This window comes from Pyxicephalus adspersus, chromosome 8 (assembly GCF_032062135.1).
Source record: "Pyxicephalus adspersus chromosome 8, UCB_Pads_2.0, whole genome shotgun sequence".
Lineage (NCBI taxonomy): Eukaryota > Metazoa > Chordata > Amphibia > Anura > Pyxicephalidae > Pyxicephalus > Pyxicephalus adspersus.
The window spans coordinates 55,910,460-55,930,840 of NC_092865.1; the positions used below are offsets into that span (position 1 = coordinate 55,910,460).

The 20,381-nt window shown below is 40.7% G+C and overlaps 1 protein-coding gene and 1 long non-coding RNA gene across 3 annotated transcripts in view; one reads left to right on the forward strand and one right to left on the reverse strand.

The window, feature by feature from the left end:
* Positions 1-20,381, forward strand: part of FRMD4B (FERM domain containing 4B) — a 155,019-nt gene that overhangs the window by 100,394 nt on the left and 34,244 nt on the right. For both annotated transcript variants that reach the window (XM_072420777.1, XM_072420776.1), the window contains exons 8-11: positions 14,962-15,045; positions 15,836-15,901; positions 16,524-16,581; positions 20,089-20,175. In XM_072420777.1, coding sequence (XP_072276878.1) covers positions 14,962-15,045; positions 15,836-15,901; positions 16,524-16,581; positions 20,089-20,175 — 295 coding nt within the window. The remainder of the gene's footprint in view (positions 1-14,961; positions 15,046-15,835; positions 15,902-16,523; positions 16,582-20,088; positions 20,176-20,381) is intronic.
* Positions 1-20,381, reverse strand: part of LOC140337185 (uncharacterized) — a 105,268-nt gene that overhangs the window by 44,674 nt on the left and 40,213 nt on the right. The window lies entirely within an intron of this gene.

The window sequence follows — 20,381 nt, forward strand, 5'->3', positions numbered from 1 at the left end:
TGACTTTTCTATTCAGTTTAGTAGAATGGGTTGGTGTCCTGCAATAAAATGCTGTGTTCAGCTTCAAGTCTGAAATGACCCCCGGAACTTCCATCAGGTCTTTTAATTTCCTATTTCTGTGACCACCATCACTGGGACATATTTCAGCAATTGGTGTCTAAATGCCCACTAGAAAAGCCCAAACTGTCATTTTGAGGCACTGTGGAGTGTGAATAGCTATGTGTATCTATTGGCTAGAAAATAGAACACTGGAAAGACAAAAATTGGTATCTTGCAGTACCTGCTACTAAACTGTGCAAATTGTACATTTTCACAATTTTATACAGCACCGCTTTAGGTGACTTTTAGCAGAATATTGCTGTAAGCCTGTCTGTTTTTTCTTTGGGGTTTTTGATATTTCAGAGCTGCATATGTCTGTTTGATGCAGAACAGCTTGTATTTTGGGATTACAAGCCATTTAAGGCAGCCATATCAGGCCAGGCACTTTTCCACGAACATGTCTTTTGATTCTGCAGGAAGTCTGTTATCAAGACGAAAATAACCTACGTTTAAATTTAGAGAGTGTCTTCACTAAGGGATTTTTATAAAGGAAAATGAAGCAAAGCTCCCTATGGATATACGGGGAGGTTAGCATAATCTTTAATTAGCTGACCTGTGAGATTTACAATCCTGCCTTTGTGTGAGGAAGGAAACAGCGGCCAGCACAATATGACCGGGATGAATCTTCATATTGTCTATGTCAGACTACAGGTGTTCGTCCTTGGTCTGCAATCATGATAAAAACCCACCGGGCGCTTCTAAAACTTCTTTTTAGAACATTTAGATTTTTTAAAAATAGGCTTAATTTATTTTAAACTGTAACCTATAATCCTTAAGTAATAAATCAATGCTATTCCTTCCACAATATGTGAAGCCACATACTTGGTGAACTATGTTTGTGTCTATTCTAAATGTAGAAAAAAAGAGAAAAGGTGATTGACAATGTAAATTTGTGTTTTGGAATATGTCAGTTTCCAACGTCTGGTAAAGTCAAAGCTTTCACAGGTCTGTTAGTTTTACTCATGTATAGCACTGGTAGCTGGTGATTGGCCCAATGCTATCACTTGGAGGGAGACACATGCTCATTCATAACTGACAGTACCAAGAATTTTCTCCTCAGCGGAGTAAAGTGTAAAAGGGGTTAAGAAAAAGTAAGTATGTGCTTGCTGGGATAGCTGGTAATTAAGCAAACCTTTGCTCTGCTCGCCAGTGAATCTACCCCAAGAGCATACATATAGTAGTACCTACATGATCTGTTCCATCAGCTGTTGCACAATGCAATCCTTCTATCTTTAAAATGTGCAATCTAAACAGGGCATTTGACAGAAAAATGTCTAATTTGTCACTAGCTAAACATATATCCTATTTTTTAAACCTTGCCTCTGGCAATTGACTTAATGACAGATGACTGCCATGAAAAGACAATAGATGTGTTGGCTATAATTGACAGCCATGGCTCATCTTTCCTGTTCTATACAAGGGGTAAGATGGTGGCTAGGCCTTTGGATTAACTACATGTGTAGTTAAAAGTTTGGCATTGAAAGAACCAATGTGTTTTACAAGTATAGGTTTCCTTTAAATAGGCAAGCTTTTCAGTATGTATTGACCTAAGGGAAACATCCATTTATTGGAAGGGCCATGGTGATACCTGGATTGACTTTGAATGTATCACTTGGCACTGGTTTCTATCCATGAATGACAGACAGAAGAATTACTGCCAGCCATTTCTATTATGTGCCTGGGAAGGGCATGTTGTCATTCAGGCTGGACTTGTGGCACCTAAATCTTTCTCAGGGAAGGGCGATATTCACCTGGCCGTGTAATATGACCTGCCCATATGGTGAGTTGTGTCACAGCTGTAGCTGTTATTCAGCCCTCTCCATGTGTGTCTGAGGTGTATTTACCTTCTGAGTCATTGTGTATTCTACCTTCAAACTGTGACTCTTTAAATAGAGTTCACCAGGTAGAGTTCAACATAAGAGAGAAAAAAACTTGGTGTATATAATGCAATGTACAGTATGATCCTGTTTGGAACCTATACCAGACAGCTCGAAAGACACGACACGGGACCAGACTAGAGGCTACTAAGGAAAAATACACAAGTCTATATTAACAAATGAAAGATTACGCCATTCTATGACCAATATTGTAACATTTTGCCAGCAGCCTCCTCCATTTTACTTGGGGGAGAAATTAAAGCAATTGGATAAGGTGGTTAATGTGGTGTTGCAGATTTGTGGCTGTTTATTTGGATCTGGGAGTGTCGTGGAAGGAATGGGTGGGCCAGATACTCCTTGGGCTCAGGATTTGGAGTAGGCTGGGAACCACCTGGCTCATGGTAATAAATGGGAATTGCCAGTACAGACAAAGGGGGAGATGGACTTGTAGCCTGGGGCAAGGTGTGGCTCAGGGAAACATCCTATGGTAGAAAACACCCCTTCTAGGAGCAATGAACCCCCGGTTTAATACTATATTGTGAATGCCTTGGGACTTTATTTGGGCTTGCTGCTGGAAGCTCGTATTTTTTATTGTTACTTTTACCGAAGAAGAGCCCAGTTTGATTTTCTTGTACAATAACAGGAGGTATTTTGCGTTTAATAAACTTTTTTTTTGGACTGTACCGCCAAATATCCTGGTTCCCCCAAATATCACAATATACATAAGCCTTTATTTACCTTCTCGAGCACAGCGGGGCTCCTAAATGCTGTGGTGCTATAAAGCATAAGGGTCAACAATTCCACCAACACAAGCCAAAGCCCATTGTCACATTCTTTAAAGCTGGAGCACATGGATATCTGCAAATTCATTTGACTGGTCGATCAATATAGAGCTCACCCAAAATTTTGTTTTTGTCTTTTGAAATTGAGTGCACGCAGTCTTCTTTGGACCACTTTTTTTTATTATGGAGGAAAAGGGCACCTTCACTTTGCTTTCAATATATGTTGACCATAGGGGTGTCCATTGAAGTGACATTGAATTGAGTGTTCAGGCCTGACCATAGTTATAGTGGTTAGGCTACTTCCAGATGAATGATTTATTGAGCTGTTTAGTAAACAGAACACAGAACTGCTGGCAGAACAATACCATTGACCTCTATTGATTCCAGAACCTTGCCTGGACAGAATTCTCCTATCATGCACTACAGGCTCTGGATTAGCTCTGAATGGTTGCCTGCAGTTTAATATAATGACTCCTAGCTAAGACATTTCATGCATGAGAAATCTAATGATTTTCCATCTGGGAAGTCTTATGCAAGCTGTCTGAATCAATCATTAAACTCTGAAGTTCAGTGTTTACACAAGTTATAGTATTAAAGTGTACAGAAATCCCAACAATGAACTTCTAGTTGCCTTTTTCTCTGGTAAATATCCCAATAAAGTGTTAGATTCAGTGAAACCATAACTGCTGGTCCTGCCAGAAATCCATTGCTTTCTGCAATGTTCAAATTCAACCAGTGTATTTTCCAAGAAACTGGCTTTATAGTGACAACATAAAATAGCGGGCAAAAAAGACATTGGGGTGACCATTGCTGGTGTTGTCTGTTTGGCTGTTTGTGCAGCCTTTCCTTCCTTGCATACAGCCATTCCTGTATGCAGATTTCTGTTTTACTGAAGCATAGGGGACCCTTGCAGAGAGAGATATGGGGATCGTATTATTTACTTCTGCTCCCAAAAATGCTAATTTTCAAGCTGATCCAATGACCTCCTCACCATTGACCTGGAACAATTATGCAGGTCATTGACTCCAGAGCTGTAGCCAGGCATCTAGCATTTCCCATAGGAGTTCCAAAATTATAGCTCTCACATTTCTATTTAACATCTGATTTCTGCAGCTCAAATGACTGATACACTGGAAGTATTTAAAACTGAGCCTTATTTTGTTATCTTTGAGAATTCTTGTGCCAGAAATCTGGTGGCACGTGACCGAGCGGGGAAAATGAAAATAGAATTGTTTCTCTAAGTGGTTTTGCCGGTGGCGCAGGAACTTTAATCTGCCAGAATCTGCCAAAGCGAGGAAGATTTTACTAACCCCACAGAAGTGCAACCTGTTGGAACAGATGCAGTCCCAGCATAACAAGAACAGACGTCTGCTGAAAATGTAAACAGGAGCCTCGTTCTTACGCCTGCATCTCGTAGTCCCCATTGATTCCATATAGGATATAATTACACCCAAACACAGACACAAGTGACAACTGGAAGCTTGGTCCGCATTGGTTGTATGTTAGTTTTTTTTTTCTACGAGCAGCATAACTTATCTATATGAATGGGGAAAAACAGAACCCAACTGAACTGTCGGTTTCAGCTACATTCCAGGTGCATTAAAACAAAGGCTGCTTTTAAAGTGCCTTGATCTCCTTGGAAAAGCAGTGGTCTCTCTGCAAAGGTTGGACCTAGTGAGTCACCGCTACAGCTTTCCATTTAGCTATAGCTTGGTAGGGTTCATGTCGGACCTCTGAAGAGAGATTACTACTTCTCTGCAGCATGCTGAAATTTTTTCAGTTGCTTTATTTGTCCCCTTTCTGTAAATTTCTGTCCTAATAATACAACAGGAAGAAAGGAAAAATCTCAATAACAAGGGGGTGCAATTAGAAACAGAATCCTGACGTAGGGTCTAAGCCTTCCATAGGCCGTTCAAAAAATTCTTAACCCTCCGATTAGGAAAGTCACTCAGGATTTATTTTAGGCTTCCAGCAGCTGCACTTAATTTTTTTCTTTAGGCTTTTATAAAGAATATAAGGAATTCTAGGTCCTGGCTTCCTAGCCTAGCTTGTCCTGGTCTTGTAATAAATCAGGTAATCATTGCAATCTATAACCCACTGAAAGGTCTGGAAAGGGCTTTTGAAGTAGGAATTAATTCAGAATTCCATAGTAGAATGTATTCAGTGCGTTGCAGGATTTGGCCCATTGTAGTATTTAATCCTCTATTCGTGGCTATATAAAGAATGCTGACCGTTCTTTGTAAACTGCTGACTTGCAGCAAACCTGTCCTGGCCCTGGGCTTACTGAATTAACCTTATGGCACAACGGCAAGGACCATCTGAAGATGGCGGGGGCTGGCAGATGCTGAAGGTGCAGTTCTGATGAAGGCTCTGAACCTCCTATGAAAATACCAATATCAAGAAAAGCTTAGGCATGTTGGAACATCCTCCACCCCCCACCTCCTTACTACTACCGATTCACCCTCATACTGTTTTGAAAGCACATGGGCCTCTTTACAAAGCTTGTTTGGATACCAGGATCTTTATTTTGGGATGTGGAAAGCTTGTGTTCATTCACAAATCTTGCATGGATAATTTGCTAAAGGAACTTGTACCCCTTTAAATCCAAACATTTGATTATTTTTCTAAATTACTGTTTTTTCTTTGAAACATTTGCCCATCCTAAAGTTCAATTTAGGTTCTTTGTGGAACCTGATGAGCTTCCAGATTCCAACAATGAAATTCACTTGCCGTCATTTTCCAACTCTGTTCTTGTCTACCTAGCAGTTTTGGGTCTTTCTGCCCACCTTTGTGTGTTTCATCTGTTGGTAAAGTATACAGCAGAGAGGTTAGGTGACCCTTTAAAAGAGGTGTGCATATCCAGGAATTCACCACTAAGATCTCCTAAACTGAGACCTTGAGACTCAACACCAGGTAGTCTAATGCCCCACAGATACCAGAAGGTGTAATGTTAGTTTTGGGTGAATTGACCCTTAAAGACACACTGCCTGGCCCCAAAAAATTCCCAAGCTTATGTGGGCAGTGTTATGATCTGGGGTATATGTGGGACCAGTGTTATGATCTGGGGTACTTGTAGGGACAGTGTTATGATCTGGGGTACCTGTAGGGGCAGTGTTATGATCTGTGGTACCCTTGAGGGCAGTGTTATGTTCTGAAGTTGCTGTAACTGATCAGATCTAGACTTAGTAATATTCTGTGCCCAAACAATGAGGTCAGCTGACCACCTGAATGAACTGAATGACCTGATTTTTCCATTATTGGATGATGGCACAAGCATTATCCAAGATGACAATGCCAGGATTCATCAGGCTCATGAGGTAAAGCGTGGTTCAGGGGGCATCATTTTCACACATTGATTGGCCATAGTACAGACCTTAACCCCATGGCGAATATTTGGGATGTGCTGGAGAAGACTTTACACAGCGACTCTCCCATCATCAATACAAGATATTGGTGAAAAATCAATGCAACTTTGGACAGTAGTAAATGTGACATTGTATAAGCCTAGCAAAATTATACCATGGTGAATGTGTGTTGTCGGAGCTAAAGGTGGTTCAAATAAATATTTCAGTATGTGAATTTTTTGACCAGGGTATGTATGTGTATGTCAGATGGTAATAATTATAATGCAATAATTCCAAATGTCCCTATTTAATTTACAGCGCTGCGTAATATGTTGGCGCTATATAAATCCTGTTTATTATTAATAATAATAATAATAATAATAATAATAAATGTCTGCACTATATAAATGTTTTTGGATAAGTAATATTTCTTCGATACCTATGGTACCTTTAGAATAATGATAGTCAATTCTTAAGCCTTTACCGGGGCCTTTGACATCACCATTGGGCCACACATACTATTCAGCATATATAATTCTAAAGGGAAAAGATAGGAGGCTGTAGTCATGCTACAGGAGATATCAAAGAGTGACAACAAACATGATAGATCAGAATCAATGCTTCTGCTCCCTCTCCTCCCTCCTGGGGTCCAAGGACTACACAACCCAAAGGGCTGCATGTGGCCCTCAGACCCCAGGTTGGACATAACATTTTAGGAAAATCAATAGGCTACTTGGACTTTTGGTTGCTGCTTGAACTTTATCAGTTTTGCCAACTGCTCATGCATGGCTCCTCACATGACAGTGGCGGAAATGAATGAACACTTTCCCTCCTATTCATTAAAAGAAAGAGCCTATCCTGGGAATGGCTTAATTTAGGGGGTCACACCGAAGCTTGCCACTTGTCTTATGACCGACCGGACCGCGTTTGAGCCCTGATCTGGCTTTTCAGACAATACATTCGTTTTTATCTCTCCTCAATCGGCCTCTTTAAACCAGACACTGTTATATTATCACCGGCTCCCTGTTTTCCTTCACTAAAACAGCACGCAGTAATAACAGGCCAGGGCTGCGCCTGCACTGCGGGGAGTGACAAAGGGAGCCGCGCTAATGTAGCTAAGCTGTTCTTTGTATTGTCAGGAAGAAGCAGGAGTGTAGCAATAACAGTCTGTTCATGGTTTCCACTAGATATCAAGCTGACCGTGAATAATCTTGGCTCGGCTCATGGTAAATCTCAGGAAAAAAAATTGAAACCAGACGTTGCTTCTGGATGCTTATCAGATGTCGAGTAGGTGCGGCGAACCCAGCATCAGGATAACTTACAACATAAATTGTGTAAATGTAACCCTTGGAGGTTTTTTGTATTCAAGTGTACTTGGCTCTTCACCATTACCGGACACAATATACACCCACATTGTTGTTACATTGTAGTTCCTTTATTGAGCTCCTAATGATCCCTCTTTTGGACAAATCCATACGTCCTTTTTTCCTTTTCATTTGTTCCTACTTTTGCTACTATTTGCATTTATAAAATACATTAAGGGTCCTTACAGACCCATCGTGTAAAATCATGTGGTTTTCCACTTTTGGGTGTACAGCAAACTACTACTGTGCATCTGGGAGAGGCAAACCGCACCACAAGCAACCAGATTTGCATGTGGCTGCAGATGCAGCTATGGTGTAAGACTATAAGCCAATGTTTCGCAACTTTTTCAACACAGGGAAACCCTTGAAATAACTTTCAGGGTCTTCACAGAACCCCTACTATAATAACTGTATATTGGCGTGATGGTCAGTGGTAAGAATGTCTCATATATTGCTGGCCATTGAGAAGAATGTCACCCTTACAGATAGCAAAAATGATCATAGACCGACTTGAGAAGCACAAATTGCTCATTGCTCAACGAACCCCTTGAGATTTTTTCTACTGACCACTACCCTAATGTACTGCTAGTTGTGGATATAGTAATTATAGAAGGGGTTCCCTGAGGACCTGCAAAAGTTATTTCAAGGTTTCCCCCATGTTAAATAAATTGAGAAACACTGCCTTAGTGGGTGGCAAAAAAACATGATGGAGCAGTAATGTGTCCGCTTTCCCATCTCGGATGTTGTGACGTATACCACTGCCTCTTCCCACATTGCATTGTAGTCACCTGATAGACTATAAAACTCTAAAGTGTTAATTTGCTGCAATTAGCTCATTTCCTGGTGCAGAGTATGCGCACCGTGCCTCTGAAAACCTTCAGAAAATTCACCTGCCCTGCAAGAAAATCAGCGTTTAACCTTCTCACAAGCTCTCCATGTGTAATTCTCCCTGGAAAGATGAAAGCTTGTTGGTGTTTTAGGACAGAACATAAACTGAATCAGGAGTTTGCGATGGCACTTTCGGCATTCCTGTAGGGAATAACAGTCATTAAGCCTTTTTCACCCTAAATTGTCAGTAAATTCTGTCGCTGGGAATCGTTGTCTGTTGGGTGCTAATGGAATTACAAGTACAATGCTCAGTGTTTCCTGAGACCCACTGGCAATAATGTATAATTAGCTGACACTAAGTAGATAAAAGTTGCTAAATGAGACCATTAGGCTGAAATGTTCTGTGATTAATTTGCTTGCTGCTGCTGTATGCCGTGCAGAACCCTTATTCTTCACACGCACTTTATTCTGGACTTCTAGGGATGTTTATGGAAGGGGGTCTCAGGTATATTGCTGCCATAAACCAGATGTAAAGCCCAACTTTATCCTCTTATTGGTGGCAGTTCCAAATTTTGTATATTCATAGAAAGGGTAATTCCCATCAGCGAGGCAACAGACATAAAAACCCATAAGTATGAGAAAAGCAGTGATGGCGCACACCAATGTTTGGATGTAAAGCTGATGTTAAATCTGCTTATTTTTTCGCTTTCCCTGGTTTCTCCTTTTGCCCATTATCACCATGCTAATTACAGTTTCAATACAATATAATTTTGTTTCCATTGCATACCATAAGACTCTCTGGCATTATCACCAGCTCTCTCTTCTTTTCTATGTAATACAGGCAAACCATGGCGGGTGGTTGGGGGTCAGCAGGATGCTATATATAGCAGGAAGATGTAGGGACATTTGCTATGTTATGCTGACCCCCTAACACTGAAATACAATGAATGAAAGGGGAAAGGAGCGCACGAATAATCAGCAGAAAAGGACTGTATAATGCAACAATGATTTAGTCTCTATCTGCCTTGCTGCAGCTTCAATTGGACACTGTAGGAATCAGACTGTGTGCAGTGAAAGTGAATGATTTCAACATCAGAAATGAGCCCATTTTGGGCCGGATACAATACATAGAAGACAACAGAGAGTGAATAAATACACTCCGCTCCTTTAGTTCCGTTCCTTTTATATAAACATATTGTTGGCTCGTGTGCACACCACTGTATTGGTTACGAGGCTTTGAAGGTTTTGTAATTTATTATGACCTGTACCTGGATAAGTAGTAGTTTGTTGAAGAGGTGTGGCCTGTGTATATTGTACTAATATTGACACATCCTCAGGTTATTCCATGCCCTATTCTGCTGTATGGCCTGAGCGTGCCACATACTAAAGGGGAACTCTTCCCCAAGCGGCCATGTACAGGTTAGTTGGAGAAATCACTAAATATGTAGAATTGTTCTCTATATTGCTTGTTAAGGGTAACCAGTGAATATTCACAATAGAATCTTCCCAGTTCCCAATTTAACCTAAGGAGTTTTTAAAATTTCACCCCTAATGCATCTCTACGGGTCATTGAGACCCTTGTTTAACCTGTGAAGGACCAGTTGAGAGTTTAAGGAGAGGACATTTGTTAGCTTCTGACTCTGAACAGAAATTCACACCTGTATAATTGAGCACCATTGGTTTTACAGTCCTTTGTACAATACATTCATTGCTGTGCCATAAGAGTGACAATGCTAGTGGAAGTTTTTGTGCAATGCGCCACTGTTAGACGATCTTTTGCATTCCATGCGTTGTGATGTGATGCTCTGTTGTGTTCCATGCGTTGTAATGAGCCGCTCTGTTGCGTGCCATGAGTTGTGATGTGATGCCCTGTTGTGTTCTGTGCGTTGTGATATGAAGCTGCTTTACGTGCATTGTGATGCTCCAGTGAGTTCCATGTCTTGCGATGCCCTGTTGCATTCCATGCGTTGTGATGCTCTGTTGCATTCTGTGCGTTGTGATGTGACGCTCTGTTGCGTTCCATGCGTTGTGATGTGCCACTCTGTTGCGTTGTGATGCTCTGTTGCATTCTGTGTGTTGTGATGGGACGCTTTCATGCATTCCTTGTCTTGCGATGCCCTGTTGAGTTTTATGCATGTGATTGTCTGTTGCATTCCGTGCGTTGTGATGTGATACTCTGTTGCATTTTTGCATTTCGTCTGTCATTTTCAGACTCTGTTTAATGTACAGCGCTGTGTAATATGTTGTCGCTATATAAATACTGTTTAATAATAATAAAAATAATAATAGTAATTCTCATTTTTAGACTGCAAGTGGGGAAAGGTTGGAAGCTCTGTTTTGGTTTTACTGCTCTATTGTAGAGACATTTCCTCACTTCCTGTCCCCTTGACAATGTCTTATCAGACAGGAAGTCAAAGGAACGTCCCAAGAACATCACAGACAGAAATAAACAACTTTTTGGTTAAAAAAAAAAAAGGATAAGTATATATATTATCAGCTGTGTATTTTTTTTAGTCTCCAGCACCATAAATTGTGGCTCCGGTAGTACAATAATCTGATATCTTGTGCAGGGGACACAGCATCAGGTTTGGTGGCCCGGTGACAAATGCTCCTTAATGGCGCCCTGTCTGTGGTGTCAGCACATGCCGGCCTAGTGGGGGATCGTTGTTCTAGGTAACTAACAGGCCGTGAAATCTTGGTCTGGCTCCTGTGTGGACAAGACAAACATCATAAAACAAGTTCCCTGACAAAAATAGCTGGGGAAGCCGTCCCTACAATAGAGTGTCTTGTCTCCCCTCAGAACATGTGTTAGAATGTTGTCGCTTGCATACGAGGCCCAGCAAAACAAACACTGGCTGCTGCTTCTTTCTAGGAACCCTTGTTGATATTGTAGCCTGATCTCCGCAGAGAGGTAAAAGGACAGTGAATGCAATTCAATTTATATAAACATATAATTTATCCGTGATACGGGACAGGGACTGAACGCATGGTAGTGACCTAAAACCTGGAATAGGACACATTCAAAATTGGGTGCCAGAAATGTGCACCACGTTGTGGTCATGCATGTTTGTTGTCATGTGTAACATGTGTTGCTGTCACTAGAATGTGTCCTACAATATATGGTAACACACGGTGGGCCATTTACTTTTTTTTTTTTCATAGTAGGGTTTGTTGGCAGCTCATTTATTTTCAAGGAACGGCCTTAAAGGTCCTGTTTTTTAGAAATGTAAAGAAATTACCTTTTGCTGCTTACCTTCTGATTGTGATGATCTCATGCCCATCTTAGCCTACCCCCAATAAAATGGCCTGTTAAAAAAAATCAGCACCTTCTTCTATAGGCACAGACGTGTTCCCTGCTTGTTGTCTGCCAGTCTTTCAGGCTATGTCTGATGGCACACACTGGCACAGTACAACAACGACTAACAATATCGCTCATACCACATGGGGGGTAGTCTGTGTTTGCGGTAGCCATGGCACTTTATTGGATGGACAGAGCCAAATACTAGAGAGACGATTGGGAATTTTACTGAAGAAATATTTTGGGGAGGTAATGAAAACTGCCATTTTATTAAAAGAGGGAACATTTTAGCCACTAAGCCAAAGTAATTTGATAGACTTTAGGTCTGTTATTCCAAAGCAAGATGTGGTCCTGGTTCCTTTCTAAATGAAGAAAAAACCTGCTCTGTGGCAGAGCTTCATCCTGAGGGGATTAGGGAATCATACCTAGTCTATATTAATTTTAGGTCCCCTTCCAAGAAGTATTTATTTAATCTAAATGTAAATCCAGATAAAACAATGTAGATTGTTTGAATGTAGATTGAGGGAAATAAAATCTTCCAACTTTTCTACAAAACCTGCAAAAGGCAGCCTAAGGCACATGTGGAATAATTGTCGTTGGAAGGGATCTTTCACGATCCTTTTCAATAATGAAGGACTGAACGATGCATGAATGAGCACTGTACATACACTCTATGGAGAGGGAAGAGGGAGAACGGCAGATCAGCACCTTGCTGCGTGCTCTCCCCCTTTGCTTTTATTACGATCGTTCGTCATCCATCGTCCGTGGATCTGCCAGGGCGGTCGTTGGGACGATGGACGACGGCCACTGTACACACACCAGATTCTCGACCAGATATCAGCCCTGAGCTAATTATCGGACAAGAACCATTGGACGTGTGTACAAGTCCTTGCAGGTGGTTTGTGAGATTATGCCTTGATAAGTATGCACAGCATGCTTGCTGACAGACTGACATTTTGCAGACGTCATGCAGAAATAACAAGTCTAGGAACCACCTTGCATCCCGTGAAGCGGTCATGTTCACCAATGGTGGACTTCTAGGTCCATGGATTTTTTACATGGCATTTCCAGGCTCTGTACTTTTACAGTGTAGAATTAGGCTCTACATTGCATTTGGCCTGCAGCTGCAGTTACACTTTAAATGTGCACAATGAACCAAGAAGATGTTCATGATGTTCTTACAAAAGATTTTACCCGACCAACTTAAATTACTCAAAAACGTCCACAAGCAGTGTTCTCCCCAGACCACCCAGGCATACCATAGCAGGGCATACCACCCGGCACTTTTCAGTAACCTCCCGGCTGTTTTTGGGTAATTACTAAAGAGTTGGGTCACAAAACAGGGGCTGCCACCCGCCTACAGTTTCTTTCCACCCAGTTAAAAAAGAACTCTGGGTTGAACATTGCAGAGGGATCACCTACTGTTTTATTGTTTGTATCTCTCTATCATTTGCAACCCTGATTTATTGTACAGCACTGTGTAATTTAAAATAATATTCAGCTGATTTACGCTTTACTGGAGCATTAGAGATTCCGATTTTGATTGCCACAATCAATAATAATGAATATGCTGTAATTCCAACAGATAAACTTGGCTACACGCCCTTCACACATGACTTACTCTGGAGGAGTCTGAGCTTCAAGTTTTCATGAAATAGAATATTTTTGTTCTTCTCTGTCTGCCATGATAGTATCATTTTGAAAGCCCCTGACTTTCTGCTTGGCAATGTTTGGCTGGAGGGAAGATTTATTAAAGTTGCACCATCGTAGGAGAGTGATCTATAACATTCTTTAAATTCCACAACCAAAAGCCTGGTTGAAAAACTTTAATAAACCGACTGTCAGACCACGTCCAACTAAAATAAACTCATCTTTAATACGTATTAATAATTACATACACATAGGTTTTCACACTGTAGAAAAATTTCCATTGCTGAACCAGATTGACGTGTCTCTTATCAGGGCACAAGAGTTTCTTATATGGTAACAGGAAATACAGCTCTGCAGGTATTGTCTGGGAAACTTTATAAGTATTACTGCAAAATACAGAAATATCTGCTTCCTTGTTTAATGTCAGGAGGTTGCTAAAAAAGGGGGTCATTTTCTTCCTAGGAGAAATACAGTAAGTACCAGTCCTCAAAAAACTGGTGATCCCCAATAGTGCATTTGGGTTTCATAAGGTCACCTAAAGTATATCTGAACTAAATAAAATGTGTATTACATACTGTATACCCTTAGATGTGGTTGGCTCCATTTGTTTTTTCTTTTTCAATAATAATATACAATATAATTAGCCTTCTAAGCTTGCTTTTGGAAACTGCAGAACCCCTGTTCTGTATGCTATTGAAATTAGGAAAGGAAGAAGGTCCTTGCAGTCCAATGACAATGGTACTCTTCTATAGGCACCATACAGGCAGTGTTATTTCAGGAAAATATGATTATGTTCTGGCTCCAGTATCTGTTTTTTACTATAGTTATCACATGGCACAAGGAGCGGTGCTTGTACTTATGGGCGTCTTCATTCATTTGTGCGTAGAGCGTAATTGAATATGGGATTGCCAATAGGTGGCATATTATTACACTCAATAGGAGAAGTGTAAAGCTATGTACACATGCTTAGGAATCCAGATCAAGGGAAGATCTAGTGTGTGTATAGTGGTCTCACAGTGTAATGTAGAGATCCCCCATGGCAGACCACCAAACAAGAGAAGGACACAGCAGGGAGCCTCTCGCTCTTCCTCCCCTCTCCATAGAACTGAACAGTGCTGTGTGTACACCACTTGTTTGTTCTAGTGTCATTGGAATTGATCTTGAAAGTTCATTTCCAGCAACAAAAAATGATATCTGTATGTTACTTAAGATCATGATGCCATTATTGAGAGTGAGAACATCTGGGGCATGTCTGGAAGAAGCCAACGACATTATAAATGGAATTGGGGGTCATAGATCATTAATTAGGCCAGATCGGGACAGACATAGGTAGGTGAGGGGGGGGCCCAAGTCAGTTTTGCACAGGGGTTGTTTGCTACGTCTGCAATTAGTTCAAATTAACTGTATGAAACCTCTCAAACATGCAATCGAGAGCATGCATATTGTATGCTTCTGTGTTGCAGCTCAGATAAAGGGTTAATGCGTTTTTTTTTTTTTTTTTTGCTACAAGTGCCAAGTTTTTTTTCACCCCCTAGCATATTCCGCAGGCAGAGGTGTACATATCCCACCTTTAATTGTATGCTTTGTTACTTGAGAACAGCCTGCCCTGAAACGTGAGCGGGTGGTGTAAATGAACAATAGTTTGTGCTACTAAGTAGTCCGTCCCCTACCAGGACTGATTAACAATGCCTTTCTTTCCATTTCTTTTATGTCTTACAGTGATGAAAATGCACGAAAAGATCTGAAAGTTTTGCCAGCTCTTCCCACTAGAACTCTGCAGGAGCACCCCTCCATTACCTACTGGTATGCTATTAGGATTCAGCAATTTGATGTATTAAAAGATATCAGTGTATGTTTAATGGGATGACATTTTATGGATTGCTATGAAGGATTATAAGCGGCGTCCTCCTCCACTTAGTTAGCTCATGCTTTTCCCTTCATTTACACAATTGGATTATGGGATCTGGAGAGAATGGCCACACCTGGTCCAGGTGGCATCGAGGTGTACAAAAACAATATATTATAGAAAAAGGGTATGCATGGGGTTTGCTGTAGCACATTCATGTTGCTGCGGATCCCCTACAGTAGGGGTCCCCAACCACCGGGCCGCAGACTGGTACTGGACGCTCTACAGGGCTGCAGCCATACTCTTTGGCGGCAATTTTCACTGTTACAGGAAGGATCTTTGTTCAGTCTCATGTCATTTCGTTTAGCATGCGTAAATGGTGAAACAAGATAACAGAAGAGAAGAGCTGACTTTTGTGACTGGCCGAACGAAAGGAGGGAGAACACAGATCCTTCGTATCACAATAAGGACTGCAGCCCATGAGAATAGAGGCTTCCCCTACCCCAGACTAGGTAGAAAATGTTTCCACAGATACCTCCTCCACCATGGCATTAAACTGGTCTGTTGTGCAAAAAAGGTTTGGGACTGCTGCCCTTTAAAACTGATCACATGCCCAAAAGCCTAGGCATTTCCTTATGATCCCTCCTGTCACAGCTGGCCAGGCATGATGACCAAGCACTGGAAAATGACTTGTCTCCATTGTAAACATTAAGTCATATTTTCTCTCCCTGTGTGTTTTACTTTTAGTGAAGATCGAGTGATTGAACATTTCAAAAAACTAAAAGGAGTCACCAGAGGCCAGGCAATAGTCCGGTAAGATCTTCATTAAGAATTTTACTTCTAATAGTTGTGATAATCCAACAATGCCAACCGTCCTTCCTTACCAACCCATTCAATTAAATGCACCAGATCACACCAAAAAAGTGTAACTTTTTCAGCAGCCAACACTTGTTGGTGCTTTGCTGCATGATGTTCTGAAATATACCAATGTCTGCAAATTGTATTGGGCTGTCATTCAGAATTAATTGGTACTGCATCGCACCAATGCAAGTAACATCACTTCAACCCAATAATGTGAACTTATCCCAAAACTCCCTGGGGAGGGACAACAGTCGCAGTAGTTATTACCGTGCACAAACACAGCAGTCACTATTATGGGGTAATCATAGTGATCACATCGATGGGGGACAATTAATAGGGCTTCTGATCTCTACCTGAGATGATAGCCTAATCTCAAGCATTATGTGAATCATCACACTCGGCTGGCACTTTACAGTAAAGGTTTATGCAGGTCAAGAATAACTGCATCCATTATTTTTACATAGTGCTGTCTAAAAACAAGTGCATTGTTTATTTATTTTTGTTTTGTTTTTATGTTTGGCTCTTTTTGTTTTATGTGACTTTTGTTCTCATTCTGCGGTTCGTTCTTTTGCAGGTACATGAAAATCGTGGAAGCTTTGCCCACGTATGGTGTTCATTATTATAAAGTAAAGGTCAGTGCTTTCTGCCCTATAAACACATCCATAAAATTGTTATTTTCTTGTTCAGAGATTTTATTACTATGGCAGGAAAGCCCTGTCTAACAAAGTGGAAAAAAACACCCCGGGTGCATTCAGCAGTTTTATCTTTTATGAAGGTTTTCAGCTACCGTATGAAACACTGGATGTTTTTATATTGCTTTCATTTCCTTTGAATGCTGTTTGGATAAGTCAGCTATGAGCAGCATTCTATGTGTCTTTTCGGAGGTCATGATCGTCCTCTGCATGAGTCCTACTCAATTCTGATGATGAGCATATAGATGACACAAAGGAGGTTACACTGTAGCACTTGCATTGAAATAGTACCATAGCCAAAAAAAGGGCAACTTCAACCAGCAAGGGATATCAGTGCCAAAGCTGTCCGGTTTATCTTGGGTTTGGGTTCTGCTTAATCCCCTCCAACAGACTTGAATAAAATGAAGATCAGATTACACAGACTTCCATGATGTATAGAGGAGGATACACCCATACTTCCAATCTCCTACCAAAAATAGGACCATCTGACCTAAACCTTTATACTCAACCTGCATGCAGCCAGTTTGGGCTTTATGATTAGCTAGCTCAGAATTATAGAAGCGCCATGTATCCAATTGTTTTGTATTATACTAAATCAGCTAAAACATCAAAACAGGTGAAGAATTTCAATTGTCTTGTAACAATGGCACACCTGGCAAGAGTTGGGATATCTTAGGCGGCAAGTGAACAGTCTTTGATGTGTTGGAAGCAGGAAAAGTAGACTTGTAAGGGTTTGAATGTTGTTACCAGGGGCCAAGTAGAGACTACACAACTCAAAGTATCCAAGTAGTCCATATATCTCCAAAATGGCACGTCTTGTTTGGTGTTCCTGGTTACCAATGGCAATTACCTAATAAAAGTGGTCCAAGGAAGGACAACTAGTGAACTGACAAAAGGATTATCGTATTTTTGCATTGATGCATGTGGGAAGAGGGCAAGAGTAGGCTAGTCCATCCAGTCAAATCCAACCATAGTATTATAACAACTAACTACTGTAGCACCAAATAGTGAAAATAATAATGCTGGCCATAAGAAAAAGTGTCAGAACACACAGTACATCACAGCTTGCCAGGTATGGGGCTGTGAAGCCACAGAGTAGTCAGAGTGCCCATGTTGATTTCTGTCCATCAACCAAAGTGCCTACAATGGCCATGTTAGTATTAAAACTAGACCATGGAACAATGGGAGAAGGTGGCCTTGGTGTGATAAATGTGGATGGCTGAATGTGTTTGTGCCATTTACAGTACTTGAGGATTTTTTACACCTTCAAAAGTGTTAAGGAGTCCATGCCATGATGGATCTGAGTTGTTTTGGTGGCACAAGTGGGGAGCCCATACAAAATTAAGAAGGTGGGATTAATGTCTTGGCTGACTTATGCATTTTATAGAAACAATTTGGACATATTCAATTAAAAAATGTTTAATTTAAAAAAGAAGGGAAAATTTCCCTTTAAATCTGCAGCGATGAATAGTCCTTTAATCGGAATGCTTGCTCATGGCATATCCTGTTTTTGAAAGTGAAAGTTGCTTATACATGACATGAGCTTAGCATAAAATCCATCCAGATGTTCTGGAAGAATGCACATTCCGTTTTTTTACTAGTTCTGCAATTTGTACTTGGCTCCACCGAGTGTGGCTGGTGGTGATTTCACTGAATAAAGTCCAGAAGGGTCTTAAAAGCACTCCAGACCTGTTATAGTGATTTAATAAAAGGTGAGAAACAGTAGCAGAGTATTTAACCTAGATTACCACATGTTGAAATGAAAAAGAGCTTGCAGTTTTTGCAAGGAGTCTGATTCATCTATTTCTGTCTGTTCTCATTGGCTGCTTACTATTCATGTATAGAGTAGTGGCATGGGAGGAATTGCCAACAGTGTAATGGGGCTTATGCTTTGGAGCCATACACCCTTAGTCTGTAATTCTATCTAAAACCATACTTGGTATTCGGATAAAAGCCAATGAATATGCCCCAGGTGCATCATAACAAAAGGTACTCAAAATCTTAGTTTGTTGCATGCTGCATAAAAGTCTGTCCCCTGCCATTATGCTTTAGAAAAGGACACTGGACCTCTATATGGAAAGTGGGGTCTCTCTGCAGAGCACCAATACACCCCTGATAAATCAGAGTGCGAATTCTGCAACCAGGAGGGAGTATGAACTTTGCTGTTTCTAGAACTCCTGCCCTTACCTAAAACATTCTGCAAATTACAATCTAGTTCAGTGTTTTTCAATCCATAGTTCCTCTAGGGATTACCAGGGGTTTCTTGAGCAATGGGTAGTTTGTGCCTCCCAGGTCATTTTAGGTGACACCAATGATGTTTTTGACTATCTGTAAGGGTGACATTCTTCCCAATGGCCAGCAATGTAATAGGCATTCTTTAAACTGACCACCACATTGATTTATTGTGTGCTTTGGATATAGTAATTATAGTCAGGGGTCCCTGAAGACCTGTAAGTTATTACAAGGGTTCCCCCATGGTAAAAAAATTGAGAAACATTGATCTAGTGGGTATAGGTCTTATTGTGAACCCTGTTGAACAGGATTCAGTGAGTCTTCTTCATTGTTGTAATTCTAGACTTACCAGAATGGGGGGAACACAAGGAACCCCCTCCTCTTTTTAATTCTTGATAGAATTGTACCAAGTCATCCTGCAGGAACATATAAAATCTGAAAAAAACCCAAACAATAGCGGCAGTGTTCTGATTGTATGGCTGATAGCAATCGAAGCAATAAATCCAGCAGAAGCTGGAATTATTATTTTTCTTTTCATTTCTTCCATTACTTTATTTTTAAGGCACAATTCAGGTTCCCATTAAACGGCTCCTAGAAATGACTGTACCTTCTTATAACAATTTGGAGTGTATGTAAAGGGACAGAAAAGACTTGATTTATCTAAATGAGTTTGAATTCTCTTCATATATGATGATGGCCCTATGTAATCTGGTGCACAGCAGCACTTTGAGAGATGGATAGCAACACTGTATTAAACATGTGCTCATGGGGAATATGCTGATAGAAGGAGACAAAAAAGTAAGCAGATTGAATGATTTTCATTTTACTGCTTCTTTACTATCCAATCACTATGCTAGGGGTATAATAATAATAATAATAATAGGGGTGTGTGGCTGACTCAGCTTTGGTGCTGTATTAGATAGATTAGTTTTATTTAATACTGTTCGATCATTGATTCTTGTTTACTGGTACCATAGGGAGAATAAAGAGAAAATCTGGTTAGTGAAAACATAATTATTAATCATTTACTACGAGTAGCAGTAGACATTGTAGTGCAGTGGACACTGCACAAGGGCCCTGGACTCTCCACGGCCTCAAGGGGCCCACGCTGGAGCCCCAAATCAGGGGCCCATTATTACATTTTGTTTATGATTACCAAAGCCATATAATTTGTTCATGTTTGACATTGCTCTCTAATATATGTTCTTCTTCCAGGACAAGCAAGGAATTCCCTGGTGGTTGGGAATTAGCTTCAAAGGAATTGGACAGTACGATATCCAGGACAAAATAAAGCCAAGAAAGGTAGGTGAACTCACTGGCCAATTTTATTATGTGCATTTTGTGAAGCTATTCATACCCAATGAAAGCTAAAATTAGGTGAGCGGCACCTGAATGATGGTGTGAGAAGATTTCCCTAAGAAAGGTAAAATGGGAAATACAGGGTGAGGTCACTTTTAATTTAGTGATATTCGGTGATTTCCAAAATCGAGCAGAAGATAGGGAAGTGG